Source organism: Nicotiana attenuata, unplaced genomic scaffold (assembly GCF_001879085.1).
Source record: "Nicotiana attenuata strain UT unplaced genomic scaffold, NIATTr2, whole genome shotgun sequence".
Lineage (NCBI taxonomy): Eukaryota > Viridiplantae > Streptophyta > Magnoliopsida > Solanales > Solanaceae > Nicotiana > Nicotiana attenuata.
The window spans coordinates 320,680-334,677 of record NW_017670460.1 but is presented as its reverse complement, the minus strand read 5'-3'; the positions used below and the strand labels follow the sequence as shown (position 1 = coordinate 334,677).

The 13,998-nt window shown below is 35.2% G+C and overlaps 2 protein-coding genes across 4 annotated transcripts; both read left to right on the top strand.

The window, feature by feature from the left end:
* Nucleotides 1-465: 465 nt before the first annotated feature.
* LOC109239754 lies at nt 466-1,201 on the top strand. Its single transcript, XM_019406338.1, has one exon. The coding sequence runs from the start codon at nt 499-501 to the stop codon at nt 1,069-1,071; it is 573 nt and encodes a 190-aa protein (XP_019261883.1). The 5' UTR covers nt 466-498; the 3' UTR covers nt 1,072-1,201.
* Nucleotides 1,202-6,657: 5,456 nt separating this feature from the next.
* Nucleotides 6,658-13,931, top strand: LOC109239761. Of its 3 annotated transcripts, none has more exons than XM_019406345.1 (10): nt 6,658-6,793; nt 7,314-7,444; nt 7,682-7,865; nt 8,062-8,371; nt 9,811-10,055; nt 10,212-10,427; nt 10,501-10,593; nt 10,694-10,810; nt 10,892-11,275; nt 13,616-13,931. In XM_019406345.1, coding segments are annotated over exons 2-10 (1,641 nt in total). In that variant the 5' UTR covers nt 6,658-6,793; nt 7,314-7,442; the 3' UTR covers nt 13,706-13,931. The 3 variants fall into 3 exon arrangements, with proteins under 3 accessions (XP_019261890.1, XP_019261893.1, XP_019261891.1); XM_019406348.1 differs by having other exon boundaries at nt 7,314-7,409; nt 13,616-13,923; XM_019406346.1 differs by lacking the exon at nt 7,314-7,444 and having other exon boundaries at nt 13,616-13,923.
* Nucleotides 13,932-13,998: the final 67 nt, after the last annotated feature.

The following is a 13,998-nucleotide window of genomic DNA, read 5'->3' as shown; positions in this document are numbered from 1 at the left end:
GTGCACAAGGAGTTGGGTCCCATCTATGCCTGATCATTGTGAAAAAGGAACAGATGAAAAAGAATTTCACTTAGTTGGGTTTTAAAAAAGTATAACTAAAGGCTAATAAAATAAAATATTATAATTTTGATCCCTTAATTATTGGCATATTCTAGTTTGATCCTTGTACTATCTCACTAAATATATGTAATCTTCAATTAATAGAGTAAATGAAACTATAGTAGCATTTCTTCCTTTTAACATTAAAGACGAACATTCATATGATTTTACATTTACAAAATAAATTGAATTTACATGGATTTGTTACTGGAAGGACCAAAAGCGCACAACTATACTATTTGAAGGTTATAAGTAGTATTTGTTCCAACCATAAGGACCAAACTTCAAAATCTTTAATAATTGAGGGACAAAAAGTGTAATTCTCCCCTAATATAAATATACAACACGGTTTGACTTCACAAAACAAGAAAGAAAGGTTACAAGTTACAACTAACAATAATGGAGATGATACCGATGGAACAGTACTATAGCCATTTCAGCCATCGCCACCCATTAAAGATCTCCGATGTAGAAGAAGAGGACCAAGTCATCTGCTCCGGCTGCGAGCACGATCTCTCCGGCGGCTCCGCCTACGCGTGCACCAAAATGAACTGCAACTTCATCCTCCACGATTCTTGTTTCGAGTTGCCAAGGCAAATTAAGCACAAGTCTCACCCAAAACACACTTTAACTCTCCTCTTCTTTCCTCCTTACGACGACGGAGAATTCACGTGCGACGCTTGTGGGAATTCGGGTCATGCTTTTACGTTTCATTGTGAGAAATGTAAGTTTGATCTTCATGTTGAATGTGCTTCGTTGCCGGAGATTGAAGAGAGGAAAGATCATCAACATCCTCTTACGTTGTGTTATAGTAATGTTTTTTTTGGGAAGGATAAGGACGTGGATTTGATGTGTTATGTTTGTCAAAGAGGTGTTGGGAAGAGTTGTTGGTTTTATTATTGTTTGGCTTGTAAATGTGCTACCCATTTGGATTGTGTGTCTACTCAAGAAATTCAAGTTTCAGAAAATTGAGGAGAAAATGTATGCTCTTTAAGAAATTCAATACTAATCGAGAGCTTCCTTTTGATGTTAATTACTCTACCATTTCCATAAAGTTTTCGATGTTACAAGTCATTTGTTTGATTGACAAATTTGCGATTAATTTTGCCTTTAATTAATTGAACCTTGTTGAGTTTTTTTCTTGGTTGGTGTTAAAGCGGATTAGAGCTCGGAAGTGGATAAATATAAAAAAAATTATTTGTGCCTCGTGCAATTGATCTTAGTTGTGTGAGACCTCTTTTTTGTTTCATAATTTTGTGGACCCAAAAGTGTAATGTATGGATCCACAAATTTGTGAGATAAAAAGAGGTCTCACACAACTAATGTCAATTGTATGAGCCATATAATAAAACTTTTTGATAAATATGTACTGGTACGTTATAATTAGCTCGATTAAGATATTTATTGCTAATTAATAAGATGGATTAAGATGATGTATATATTAACATTTTAATGTTTTTGTTTGTTCTCTTAGATGTTTAATTACTATGTCCAGAAGTGGTTGGCCACATGTATAGCCTGCAGATTCTTATATAATTTTTTTATAACTACCTCTTTAAAAGATAAACCGGTTATTAGTATTCTCAATTAATAGTTTTTAATGTGTGTATCCACGATAATCTCATTTCTTTCGACGGAGAGGGGGTCCACCTTCTTCTATTTCTACATCTAGGATTCGACTTGTATCATGGATACTAATAGGAATTCAACCATTATGGCAAGGAAAAGTTTGATTCAGAGGGAGAAGAAGAGGCAAAAATTGGAACAGAAATATCATTCGATTCGTCGATCCTCAAAGAAAGAAATAAGCAAGGTTCCGTCGTTGAGTGACAAATGGGAAATTTATGGAAAGTTACAATCCCCACCACGGAATAGTGCACCTACACGCCTTCATCGACGTTGTTTTTTGACCGGAAGGCCGAGAGCTAACTATCGAGACTTTGGACTATCCGGACACATACTTCGTGAAATGGTTCATGCAGGTTTGTTGCCAGGAGCAACAAGATCAAGTTGGTAAGGATTAACGCTTCATTTCTATTTCTATGGTCGATGATCATAGAAGCCCCTTTACCATTCTGTATAAATGGGCTATTCTATTTGTACAGATAGGGTGGAGGGGCGCATTTAATCCTTGTTTATCTATTAGTTTTCAGTTCTTATCTTCGGCGCGGGGTAGAGCANCTCATAACAGGTTCTGATATTATTAATCACAATTATGTCAAAGGACGAAGAGAAACAAATTTTGGATCCTAAAACTATGATGAAATACCTGTACTTATTTATATTCAGAATAGCTAAGCTTTTATAACAGTACACTAGAATAAATTTAAATGAAGCGACATTTGAATAGTGCAACCCGAAACATAAATAATAAGTAAAGCTTAAATAAAAAAGCATAAATCTGAAAGCTTAATTACTTGGTCCGTCTTGTGTGCACGTGCGCACCCCATAGCCATTATATTGCTCGAGCAGAGGTTTGGAGAACAACCTAATTACAAAAGAAACCCTGTTGATTCATAGAAAATCTACAAGTCAGGATTCTAGATTTCATTCGAAAGTCGAAACTAACAAGTATTGGTTCGGGGATTTTTGCCTTGTTATATGCACATTAGACTTTGTTTTCCCTCCTTTTTCCACTTTTACCGTATGTCTCTGATAGTATTCAAGCTTGAACATAACCAAAGTAATCAAGCTAGAAAATCCAAGCGATACACGATCATTTAAGATACAAGAACTATAGTTACTATTGTTGGTTACTCCTTTTAAAGTTATGAGATTTTTCCAAAATAATTATTTTACATTTGAAAATTATTTAATTTTAAATTTCTCGCTTGAGCCTTAATATCATGTGTTTGTAATTTCAGAAAACCAATTATAAGTTCTACGAGTTCTTTTTAAGCTACATACTCAATTATACTACACCATGTAAATTGAAATAAAAGAATACTTTTAGGGGCGAGCAGTTTTTTCGTTAAACCAGCTTGTTTGGATGGTTGTTATATATCGTTTCATATTGTGTTGTATCGTATTGTATTTTATTATATTATACTGTATCATTTGATATATATAATGTTTGGATAGATCTAGTCCCTGTCGATCGCCCAGTAGGTTTAAGATGAGGATCCGTTCTCTTCTGACCCATGAATGTCCCAATATGAATGTGTGTATGTGATTTGCATGGTAACATGAATGTCCCATTTAGATTTTGCATCTTTTTCTTACATATAAGTAAATAATTCACATATTATTAAAGAGGGATTGAGATTGTATCTTGTATGACATTTTATGAATTATCGCAATTCATGCAAAAACTATGCAGGAGTTTTTCCTTGATTTAGTTAGAGGTAATTGTTGTCCAAATTGTATTCATGTATTACAAAAAGTGGCTAAAATTTGAAAGGTTTGCTAAATATTGATGTAAAATTGCATGGGGCGTTTTATTTGGTCGCCCCTTTTTAACTTATATCCGTTTTGTTTTTCCGTTTGCATCCGTACCCATTTTTTTGGTTAAAAAATATTTTAAAAAGATGACTTTGCCCTTTTTTGATAAAAGACTATTGACAAACTGCATGACAAAAACTTAAGCATATTTTGACTGAAATTTTAGCAAATGAACTAAAAACTTTAGCTTGTTTAGACTGAAATTTCGGATAAAACTCAGGACAAAATTGTAGACTGCATTACAAAACTTCAGCATGTTTTGGCATAAAGTTTTAACAAATGAACTAAATAACTTCAGCATGCATTAGCAAAAACTCTTTAGAAAATTACATACTGCAAGACAAAAACTTATGCATGTTTAGTATGAAGTTTTAGCAAATGAACTGAAAAACTTAAGCATGTTTAGTCTGAAGTTTTAGCAAATGAACTAAATAACTTCAGCAAGTTTTGTCTGAAGTTTTAGCAATAACTTCAGCATGCATTAACAAAAACTCATTAGAAAATTTAATACTACAAGACAAAAACTTAAGCATGTTTAGTCTGAAGTTTTAGCAAATGAACTAAAAAACTTAAGCATGTTTAGTTTGAAATTTTAGCAAATGAACTAAAAAACTTAAGCATGTTTTGTCTGAAGTTTTAGCAAATGAACCAAATAACTTCAGCATGTTTAGAGTGAAGTTTTGGATAAAACTCATGACAAAACTGTAGACTGCAGGATAAATAACTTCAACACGCATTAACATGAAATTTTAGTTTCAATGTGAAACAACTTCATGCTATATTAGCATGAAGTATTAGCTTCAACATGAAACAACTTCATGGTACATTATCATGAAGTTTTCGCTTCAACGTGAAACAACTTCATGCAAGTGTGATTCTGAAGATGAATCTGGATAAGTTTCTAATTTTTTGATAAAGCTGCTGCGAGGAGAGGGGGAGATCTTTTTTCACGAATGAGGTTGCAGATCACGCGATTAATGCATGATGCAGGTTTTATATCTTTTGTCAGGGGTGTAATTGTAATATACGAATTTTTTTTGCAACTGGCTACCAATCAATAATATTTAAAAATAGGGTACAATTAAAAGGTGGCACAAATATAGGGACGACTATAAATCCTACAATATTAATTAACGGTCTATAAAATGGCTACTTGTCCATATCTTCTGACAAAATTGGCCTCTAGCGCCCCCCCACCCCCCACCCCGGTCGATTGTTTAGACACGAAAGGTAAACAATTACTTGGGCAAAATTTTCCAACACAAGTCTTCCCTCACTCTGCTTAATAAATTTCATTTATCCAGAGTTGGCCCAAGAGAAGAGAAAACATTTCTCAAAACTCCTTCTCAACCTTCCACACCCTATTCTCCATTCCCATCAAACCCACCCTCACACCCAACCCAAAACCCGCCCCCCAACCTCCACCTTAAATAAAAATATTATTAATACTACTTTCTTTTCATGTTATAGATAGATTTTTTTTGGTTGCATTTCAACTAATGATATGATATAAAAAAGCATTTTATTCATTTCAATAAAAAAAGTATTTTCTTTTCATAGAAAAAGTATTTCTTTCATTTCAACAATTTTTTTTCCATTTCAACAAAATGAGTATTTTTTTATTATGTAGAAAAAGTATTTTCGTTCATTTTGATAAAATGAGTACTTTATCTTCATGCTGTAGAAGAGTACTTTCTTTTTCAACCAAAAAAAGAGTATTTTTATTTTTAAGTTATGGAGCACAAATTTTAACTTTTTTTGCATAAAAATGTAAAGCAAAACATTAGTTCCTTTGGGTTTGTGTGAATATTTAGAAAAATAATTAAATTCTTGAAGAAAAAAATAGAGTCACGAAGACGTTGGGTATTTGGAGGGAGAAGGAGGGGAGGGGGGTAAGCAAGGAAATATGGGGACTTGGGGGAATGCGGGGGTGCGGGGAGTAGCATAAAAAATATTTTCCTAAAAATATATTTTCTAACTTCAAACTAAACACTAAAAAATATTTTTCGGAATTTTTTTCCACTCACAAATCAAACAACAAAAATAAGTAATAAAGCACTCATTTTCATTTCCATGGAAAACATTTCACCCTAAGGGTGTGTTTGGTATGAAGAAAAATATTTTCCAATTTTCCCATGTTTGGTTGCCTTAAATGTTTTGAAAAATATTTTCCTTATCAATTTATTTTCTTCCAATTGGAGGAAAATATTTTCCTTAGCAAGAGAAGGGAAAACATTTTCCAAAGCTCCTTCTCAACCTTCCCCACCCTCGCCAATCCACCCTATCCCCTCTCCAAAAAAAAGTTTTTTTTTTTTTTTTTCAAATTTCAGTTTTTTCGTTATCTCCCACCCTACTATCCCTCCATCCCCCCTCCCCCCTGCCCGCAAAAAAAATTTTTTTTTGCAATTTTAAATTTCTGTTTTTATTTTCTGTCTACCCTCCCCCTCCGCACTAAAAAAAAATTTTACTTTTTTTTTTTGTAATTTAAATTTCTGTTTTTTTCGTTTTACTGCCCCCCCCAGCGCCCACCCCCTACCCTTACCCCCCCTACCCCCCCCCCCCCCCCCGAAAAAAAATAAATTTAAATATATTTTTCAGTTTTTAATTTTATTATTTATTGGTTTAAATGCTCAAAATTTTACAAGTTTCAAAATTATGAGTTCGGAGGTTTATGTGTTTGGAAGTTTACGGGTTTAGAAATTATAAAGTTTACGGGTTCGAAATTTCGCGATTTTGAAAGTTTAGCGGTTCAAAAGTTTATGAAATTTGTGGGTCCGGAAGGTTGTTAGTTTGAAAGTTTATGGCTTCATGTTTATTATATTTAAATTATTTATGAATACTTTTGAGAAGTCATTTTCCTTAATTTGTGTACCAAACACCGAAAAATGAATAAGATTACTACTTGCTTTCCAAGAAAACATTTTCCACGGAAAATATTTTCCGTTATACCAAACACAACCTAAAACTTAAAAGTTTCCCCCCTTCCCGCGAAGAATTAAAAAGAAAATTGAGGGCAAAACTTTTACTAACGACCTTTAATCGCCACGTAACCTATTTATGGTGACTAGGTCGCCACCAATTGCTATCCTTTTTCGTTTTTCTTTTAAAAAAGGAAAATGAAATAAACCAAAAAAGCCCCCAATTTCCATAAACAGCTCGTCGTCACCACAGACTCCAGCGAAGGCTTCTCAAAGCCAAAACCACCAAATCAGACTTGGAAGGCTGCTTTCTCTCAATTCTCCGGTCTTAAAAGGTGTGTATTAAGCATCAAATACAGCCAAGTATTTTAAGAAGTTAGCTTTTTCATTCATCTAATTTCGTCTTATTATAGGTTATATTCTTCTACTATGTAAAAATTTTCACCAGTTTCTTCCGACACTTATTTCGAATTGGGCTTCTCGAGCTATAAATCCAGCCTAGCTCTGTTATTTTAGTGCCAAAACCTGCTGAGGGTTGGTTGCTTCGGAAACCCTAACCCTTATTTGGAGGGCTATTATTTGATCTCGAATTTGTGTTCATTTGATCTGCAAAAGATCATTTGAAGACTGTTATTAATTGAACAAAAAATAATCTAGTGGCAGTTTGACGAGTGATAATATAAGTCAGTTAAAGCAGGATAATAACAGAGAACTAGTAAACAATTTCAATAAGAAGCATTAACCTAATAACAACAAGTCCATACTCTGAAGAAGATTTTCAGAAATTGATATTATGTCTCAATTTTGTTTACCCTTTTGTCTAACGTGTCTCATTCAACTGTCTCCTTTACAAAGGCTTTAGAGATTCTCAAAGAAGTTCAGCCAAATAACAGAGTAATTTGAGCCTGAGTGAACAATTTGCTGGAATCTATTGGAAGGACTTTGGCCTCGGTGCAAATACTTTCCCGCTTTCAATTTCCAAAAATGTATTGAGTTATAAGTTTCCTGCAGTTAACTTTTTCTGCTATGAATATACTGAAGTAGTTAGCTTTTCCTTTCCAATTTTTTTGGCCTTATTGTTTTCGCTGTCTGATTATTGGGTTCTTAGTGTAATGCACTTCAAGCGTTCTAGGGCTCCACATCTCATTAATTTGTATTTTTATGGTTTCAATACTATATACAGAATGTGAATGTTCATTTTTTCCTTTTATGCGGTGTTGTAGGGACGAAATGACAGGATATGCCCGAGGTAGAGGTCGGCGAGGTGGAAAGGGCCGTGGATGTGGTAATGTTGAAGGAATAAGTGATAATTTTGCAGTGGTGTCATCCGTAGATATTAATCCATCACAGAGACCTACTCTTGATCAAGCATCTCAGCCACAAGCACAACCAATAGGGATTCCTGAAGCAAGTATTTTAGTGCTATGAAAATTCTGATGGACTTAACCTTTGCTTTTTATTGTTTTTCGGCCTTACCGTTTTTGATGTCTGATTATTGCTTTCTTAGTATAAGGGACATCAAGTGTCCTTGGGCTCCACATCTCATTATTTTATATTTCCCAAAATTTGAATCTTTATTTATACATTTTATGTGATGTTGCAGGAAGTGATAGGATTTGCACGAGGTAGAGGTCGGCGAGGTAGAAAGAGCCGTGGACGTGGTAATGTTGAAGGAATACGTGATGATTTTGTGGTCGTGTCATCCGTGAATATTAATCTACCACAGGGACCTACGATTGATCAAGCATCTCAACCACAAGCACAGCCAACAAGGATTCCTGAAGCAAGTCAGCGGACTTCTCTAGAATTGAGGAGCCCTGAAACAAGTCAAGGACCGTCTTCAGGGTCAGAATTCTCAAGGAATCTGGAAGGGAGTGTACATCCTTCTTCAGAAAATTTAAATAGCGGTGCAGGTTAGTTTTTTGCATTTCAACACTTCCAAGTGGTCTCTTTCCCTCTTACTTTATTTGCTTTATAAAATTACTTTTACAATTTTTAACCTGTTTTGTTCATTTTGTTTTTTAGAAACTGATTTCTGTAGCTAGATTCTAGTATTCTATTGTTGGCTCGACGCCACTGTCCTATTTTCTAGGGTGTATTATGCATTTCTACTGTTCAGTTTCTAATAATCTGTTTTAATGAGATGACGATGTCTTCTTTCTTTTCTTTTCAATGAAAATCTTCAAGGCCGTATAATGTAATAAATAATAGTGTACAGAGATTATTACACTCTTAATCCTATTTACTTAAACTGTACCTATGTAAGTGTTCCATGGACTTCAGATCTAGCTTCTTATGTATAAGTTTTCTTCATCATCATCTTGCATGGCCTCTATAATTGGCATGGCTGTTCCGGCATGAAACAACCTTTGAATATCTGTCATGGCAATGCAGTAAACACATTTATAGATGCAACAAAATCTGCAGTGGGATGGGTCAGGCCTAGACCAGACAACATCGGGATTCTGCCAAACTACCGCATCCAAAATTTATGTATAGAAATTGACTATTGCTGCTGGGCAAAACCATGGAGCTAACCATCAAAACTTGAGTGCAATAATATTGGTAGTTACAAAAAGATAGACTTGTTAGCTATACAGTTGGGTGGTAACAGAAGCCTGGCTAATTGAACTACTGAAAGACCTATTTGAAATTATTGCAAAAATTAAGGTATCTTAATCTTTGCCAAATAGCCATCAAATAAAATTTGTTCTTTCTCTGGTTGTCCATCTATATATTAACTTCAAACTTAGCAGTCACATAATGACAAAGAAGTTAGCAGTATCTTCTCTGAAATTTGTGCTTCTTGATGCTGTAATCTACTCATGTGGTGTGCTGGCATAAAACTTATTTTTTCTGTAATAAGCAAGTTTTTTCTTGGTATCTGTTGTCAACAGAATGAGCTATATATCAGTTCAATAGCATGGACAACCATGATAGGAGGAGCTATATTTTTGAGTCATTTTGCTGAAACTGTTGATACTTTATCTATTAAACTAAATGATATCTGGATATATCACCACAGCTTACACGAACCACCATCTCTGGAAAGTACCCTCAAGATCTCTTATAATTCTTGCCAGCCATATCTCTGTTGGATTGCTTTGGAATTGTTCTGAAAGGTGTATATATATGTTCTCCCTTTCTCAGCTGGTAAAGCTATTGGCTTATAACCAGTTCCAGATGCAGGCTGCTGCGGTGGGGAAAAAAGTAATCATTTAGTTTAGCTTAGACAGAAAAAAACTTCAATTTTTTAATCAGTATCAGCTGGTTTCTGTTTTTCTTTTGTAATCTGTATAATATATCTCTTGCTGTAAAGTTTTCTAATTGTCCTATATTTCTTGCTTCGCAGTTTCTTTCAGCAATACTAAGAAAGGCAGGGGAAAATATAGATCCGTACACGTGGATATGAAAACTCAGTGTGGTAGCAAAATCACAGTTTACATTCCGGATGACATCGATAGAGCTGTGGGTCCCGGGGCTAGGGATATTGTTAATTATTGTGGCTTGATCATGAGGAGCACTATCTCGTTCAGAGATGGTGAGTGGGCAAAAATTTTTGCAAAGCATGGACAAACGATGTGGCTGAAGGTTCAGGTAATATGTTACTAATTTACTATCAATATTTGATTCTATAAATCATGCATTATTTATGCTGTTAGGATAACAATTGTAACTTTCTTTATGCTGGTTTATTTATAAAATTACCTCACCTCTCAAAAAGAAAGTTATAACTTCATATACATATTTCAGGAGAAATTTGAAGTTGGTGGCGGTAGGGGAGAGCATGTGTTGCAAGGTTTTGTAGCCAGCACTATGCAAAGGCTTTTTAGAACGTGGAAGACTCGGTTGCATGCTGAATACTTACGTTATAATACTGATGAGGAGAGACTGTCCCATCCGCCAAAAGATGTTATGCCTGAGGATTGGGAATTTCTGGTACAATATTTTGGAAGTCCGACATTCAAGGTAGTTTGATAAAAGAATGTTTGGTATATTATCATTTGGATATTGGTTTCTTAATCTATTGCCTGAATTGCAGGCTGTAAGCGAGAGAAACAAAACAAACAGGAAAAAGCAAACAACTAAGCATTCATGTGGCTCAAAGTCTTTTGCAGAAGTAGAGGAATCTACGGTGAAAATGCATTTACTTTAACAATCATACACTTCTTTGTTATTTATTTATGCCGAATTAGGTGCTCACATGTGTTTTCCTCTACTGAAATATATTGTAGAGGGATCCTCTGACTGGAGAGAAGGCACCGCCAGATCGTGTCTGGGAGCTCCAACATACGCGTAAGAATGATAAAGGAGAACTGCTGTGGTCAGATCCACGATCTCAACAAATTCATGTAATTTCCGAAAATCATTGGCTTATTATTTTATATATTTGTTATTATATGTTAATTATAAATGGTCATGCATAATTGCAGGACCAGATCCAGGAACTTGTGGGTCAGCAAGAATATGAAGAAAACGACAGTCCAATGAATGGAGATGAGATTTTAGCCATTGTACTTGGCGAGAGAACAGGCTATGTTCGTGGAAAAGGTTATGGAAAAAAGCCTCCCAAAAAGAGCTGCATGCAACAGGCAGACTTGGGGTCTAGCCTGTCTTCTGCAATAGAAAGTGTGCGTCATGAGATGCAAGCTGACATGGAGCGAAAGTTGCAAGAAGAACGTGAACAAATGCGAGCTGAAATGGACAAAAGGTTTCAAGAGCAGATGGAAGAGGAGCGTAAACAAATGCGATTAGAAATGGACAAAAGGATCCAAGATAAGATGGAGATGGCTGCTCTAATGGTCAGAATGCAACAGGTATTGTTCTTTTTCTGCTTTGCTGCCTGATCATTATTTTAAATAAGATTGAGTCTCTTAATGTGATCTTTTGAGCTCCCACTCCTTTTTCTATTCACAACCTTCACTTCAATGCATTGCTGTGTGTCCTAAGTAACTGTTACATATTAATTAGCAGCTAATGGCGTGAGACATGATATTGCAGAAAAAAGAGTTTTAGTGTCCAATTGGCAACTTAGTCCTGCTTTCCTGCCATTAAAAACCGCATAAAAGACTCTTGTACTTAAGACAATTTATGGGCTGCTATATGTCGTAAGACAAATCTGATTTCAGAAAAAATTATGGCTTGTAAAGTATGGTTAGAAACAAGAACACGCATCTGTGACTCATGGATTGGAAACACCACTGATCTTGGTGTATGCCAGGTTGCCAGTATGAAATATAAGAGCTATTGGGAACTCATGGTTTGGAAACGTCATTAATCTTGGTGTATGCCAGGTTGCCAGTATGAAATATAAGAGCTATTGGGAACTCATGGTTTGGGAACGCCATTAATCTTGGTGTATCCCAGGTTGCCAGTATTAATCTGGGCTGGAACTTCTATCGCCGGTCCAGTACTGCCAATCTAGTTTGCTGATTAGCCCTTCCAATATGTTTTCTCTTCCTTTCTTTTTTCTTTTTTTCTAATTTTCTTTTTCTATGTTAAACAATGAACACAAATGATCACTTCTGAAATAGGGAAGAGATCAATAAACTAAAGAGTAAGTATTAATCAGGAGCAAGCAGCAACATATGGTAGTACCATACGCTTGAACGAGTTGCATTTTAGTAATTCAGTTGTTAAGCTATGCTTACTGCTAAAAAAGAGGTTGTAACTGGTTAGTTGTTTAGATGGATGAAGGTTGAAGTCTTACCACATTCCAACACCAGCAGAACTTACCACATTGCCTGCATGGTTTATATGGTTTCCGAACATTGTATAATTGACGTGCATTAAGACAACGGCATTTACCTGAGATGCTTTGTTTGTTGAGCAGATCTCACTGTCAAATGATCTGTATAAATGGAAAGGTTTTTTTTGAAAAACAAGTTCATAATAACTGTTTATTTAATTAGGTAGAATGTGCAATACGTTATTAAAAAGACGAAAAAGGAAAAAGCATAGAGGTCAACTATGATGTTGAAGATAGAAGGTATTGACATTGAAAATGGTGACGGACCCCTAAATATGGCAAAGGAAGGCATACTAAACACATATGCTAGAAAATGTAATACAACTGGGGGTGTCAATTTTTGAATAAAAAGAGAAAACTTTAAGAGGAAATGTTCTTGGTGGCTGCTTTTTATTTACAGAAAATAACTTAAAAAATAACACGTGTTCCTGTAAAAGACGCTGACTTTTTTACTCTGAGGACCTTGTGAGGTAGCCCAATCCAAGACCATACACGTATCCTAAGGACAAGTAAGTTACGCCTATGATATAGCAAGTCAGCACGGCTTCTTATGTGGTCTCTCATACCTGACCCCTCACTTTACCTAGAACAAGAAGCATACCACCAGAGTAAAGTGCAATTTGATTTTTCTATTTCTCAACGGCAGCTGGACAAATGCTGGAGCTGATTTGATTGGATTTAGAGGAGGGTAGGGAGGGTTGTAGTCATGTAAATTCTTCAGGTCTACATATGTGGTATTAACTAACTCCAGCCTTGATGACCTTATTCTGGAATGCTTGCTACCTGGGATCATGTTGCCAATGTAAATAGGTCCTATGCTTCCAAACACTTTTTTGTAGCTTGTTGCATTTTGGATATTCTGTCTGTTGGAGACAGTTCTAAGCTGTGAGTCAGGTATTTATCTATTTGAACGCTCTTGTTTACTCCACTTACCCCTGGAAATATTATAGAAAAGCCTGGTCATGTCTGATTGAGGTTAATGTGGTATTTTGGCTTGGCCACTTGCTTGACACTCTGTAGAATATGTAAACTTAAATCTTTGAATACATTATTCTTTAAGCTTCTGAAATTGTGCTGAGTAGTTGATTTGCACACCTTAGCCTCTGGAATCATACAAAAATGAACACAGAAAATTGTAAATACAATAAGATATAATGTTGGGGAAAGTCTGAAAATTGAACTTGGTTATTTGTGTTTTGTTATGTCTTCAGAGGATTTTCTGAAAGTTGATCTTGTAATTCTGTGGAGCTAATAACTAGCCATATTTTCATCAAGAAGTTCATCTTACTTCGAAGTCTCACTGCATTTTAACAATTTATATATTTTTGAAGTAACCTGAATTTATTAAGTCAACTTGTTTGTTATTGTAATTATCAAAGTTATTTTTTGCTCTTTTCTCTAATGGCAGGGTCAAGGTTCTTCAACTGCCCGTGTTATCCAAGGGAAAAAGCAAAGAAGCACGGAAGCCAGTTGGGGCGTTAAGCGCAAGCGTAAGTAAAGCATGGATCTAGCTCTCATTGCTAGATCTCTTTTGTTTCCTTTTTGTTGGTGTAATTTTTCCCTTGTAAATTCCCCTGAGCAATTTTTGGATTTTGTTGGCTCCTTGTATCTACCTTAGCAAACTTGTATCGGAGATGAAACTATCTTTATGTAGTGATCATCTTTTGTTCTTTTTGCATGTGCTTGATGCCATTAATGAAAGTACGTACTTCGTCATTTTGTTATGAACACATGTGCAGTTTAAGGAAATATAAAAAATATACTATGTTATTCAAGAGTAATATCTATAGA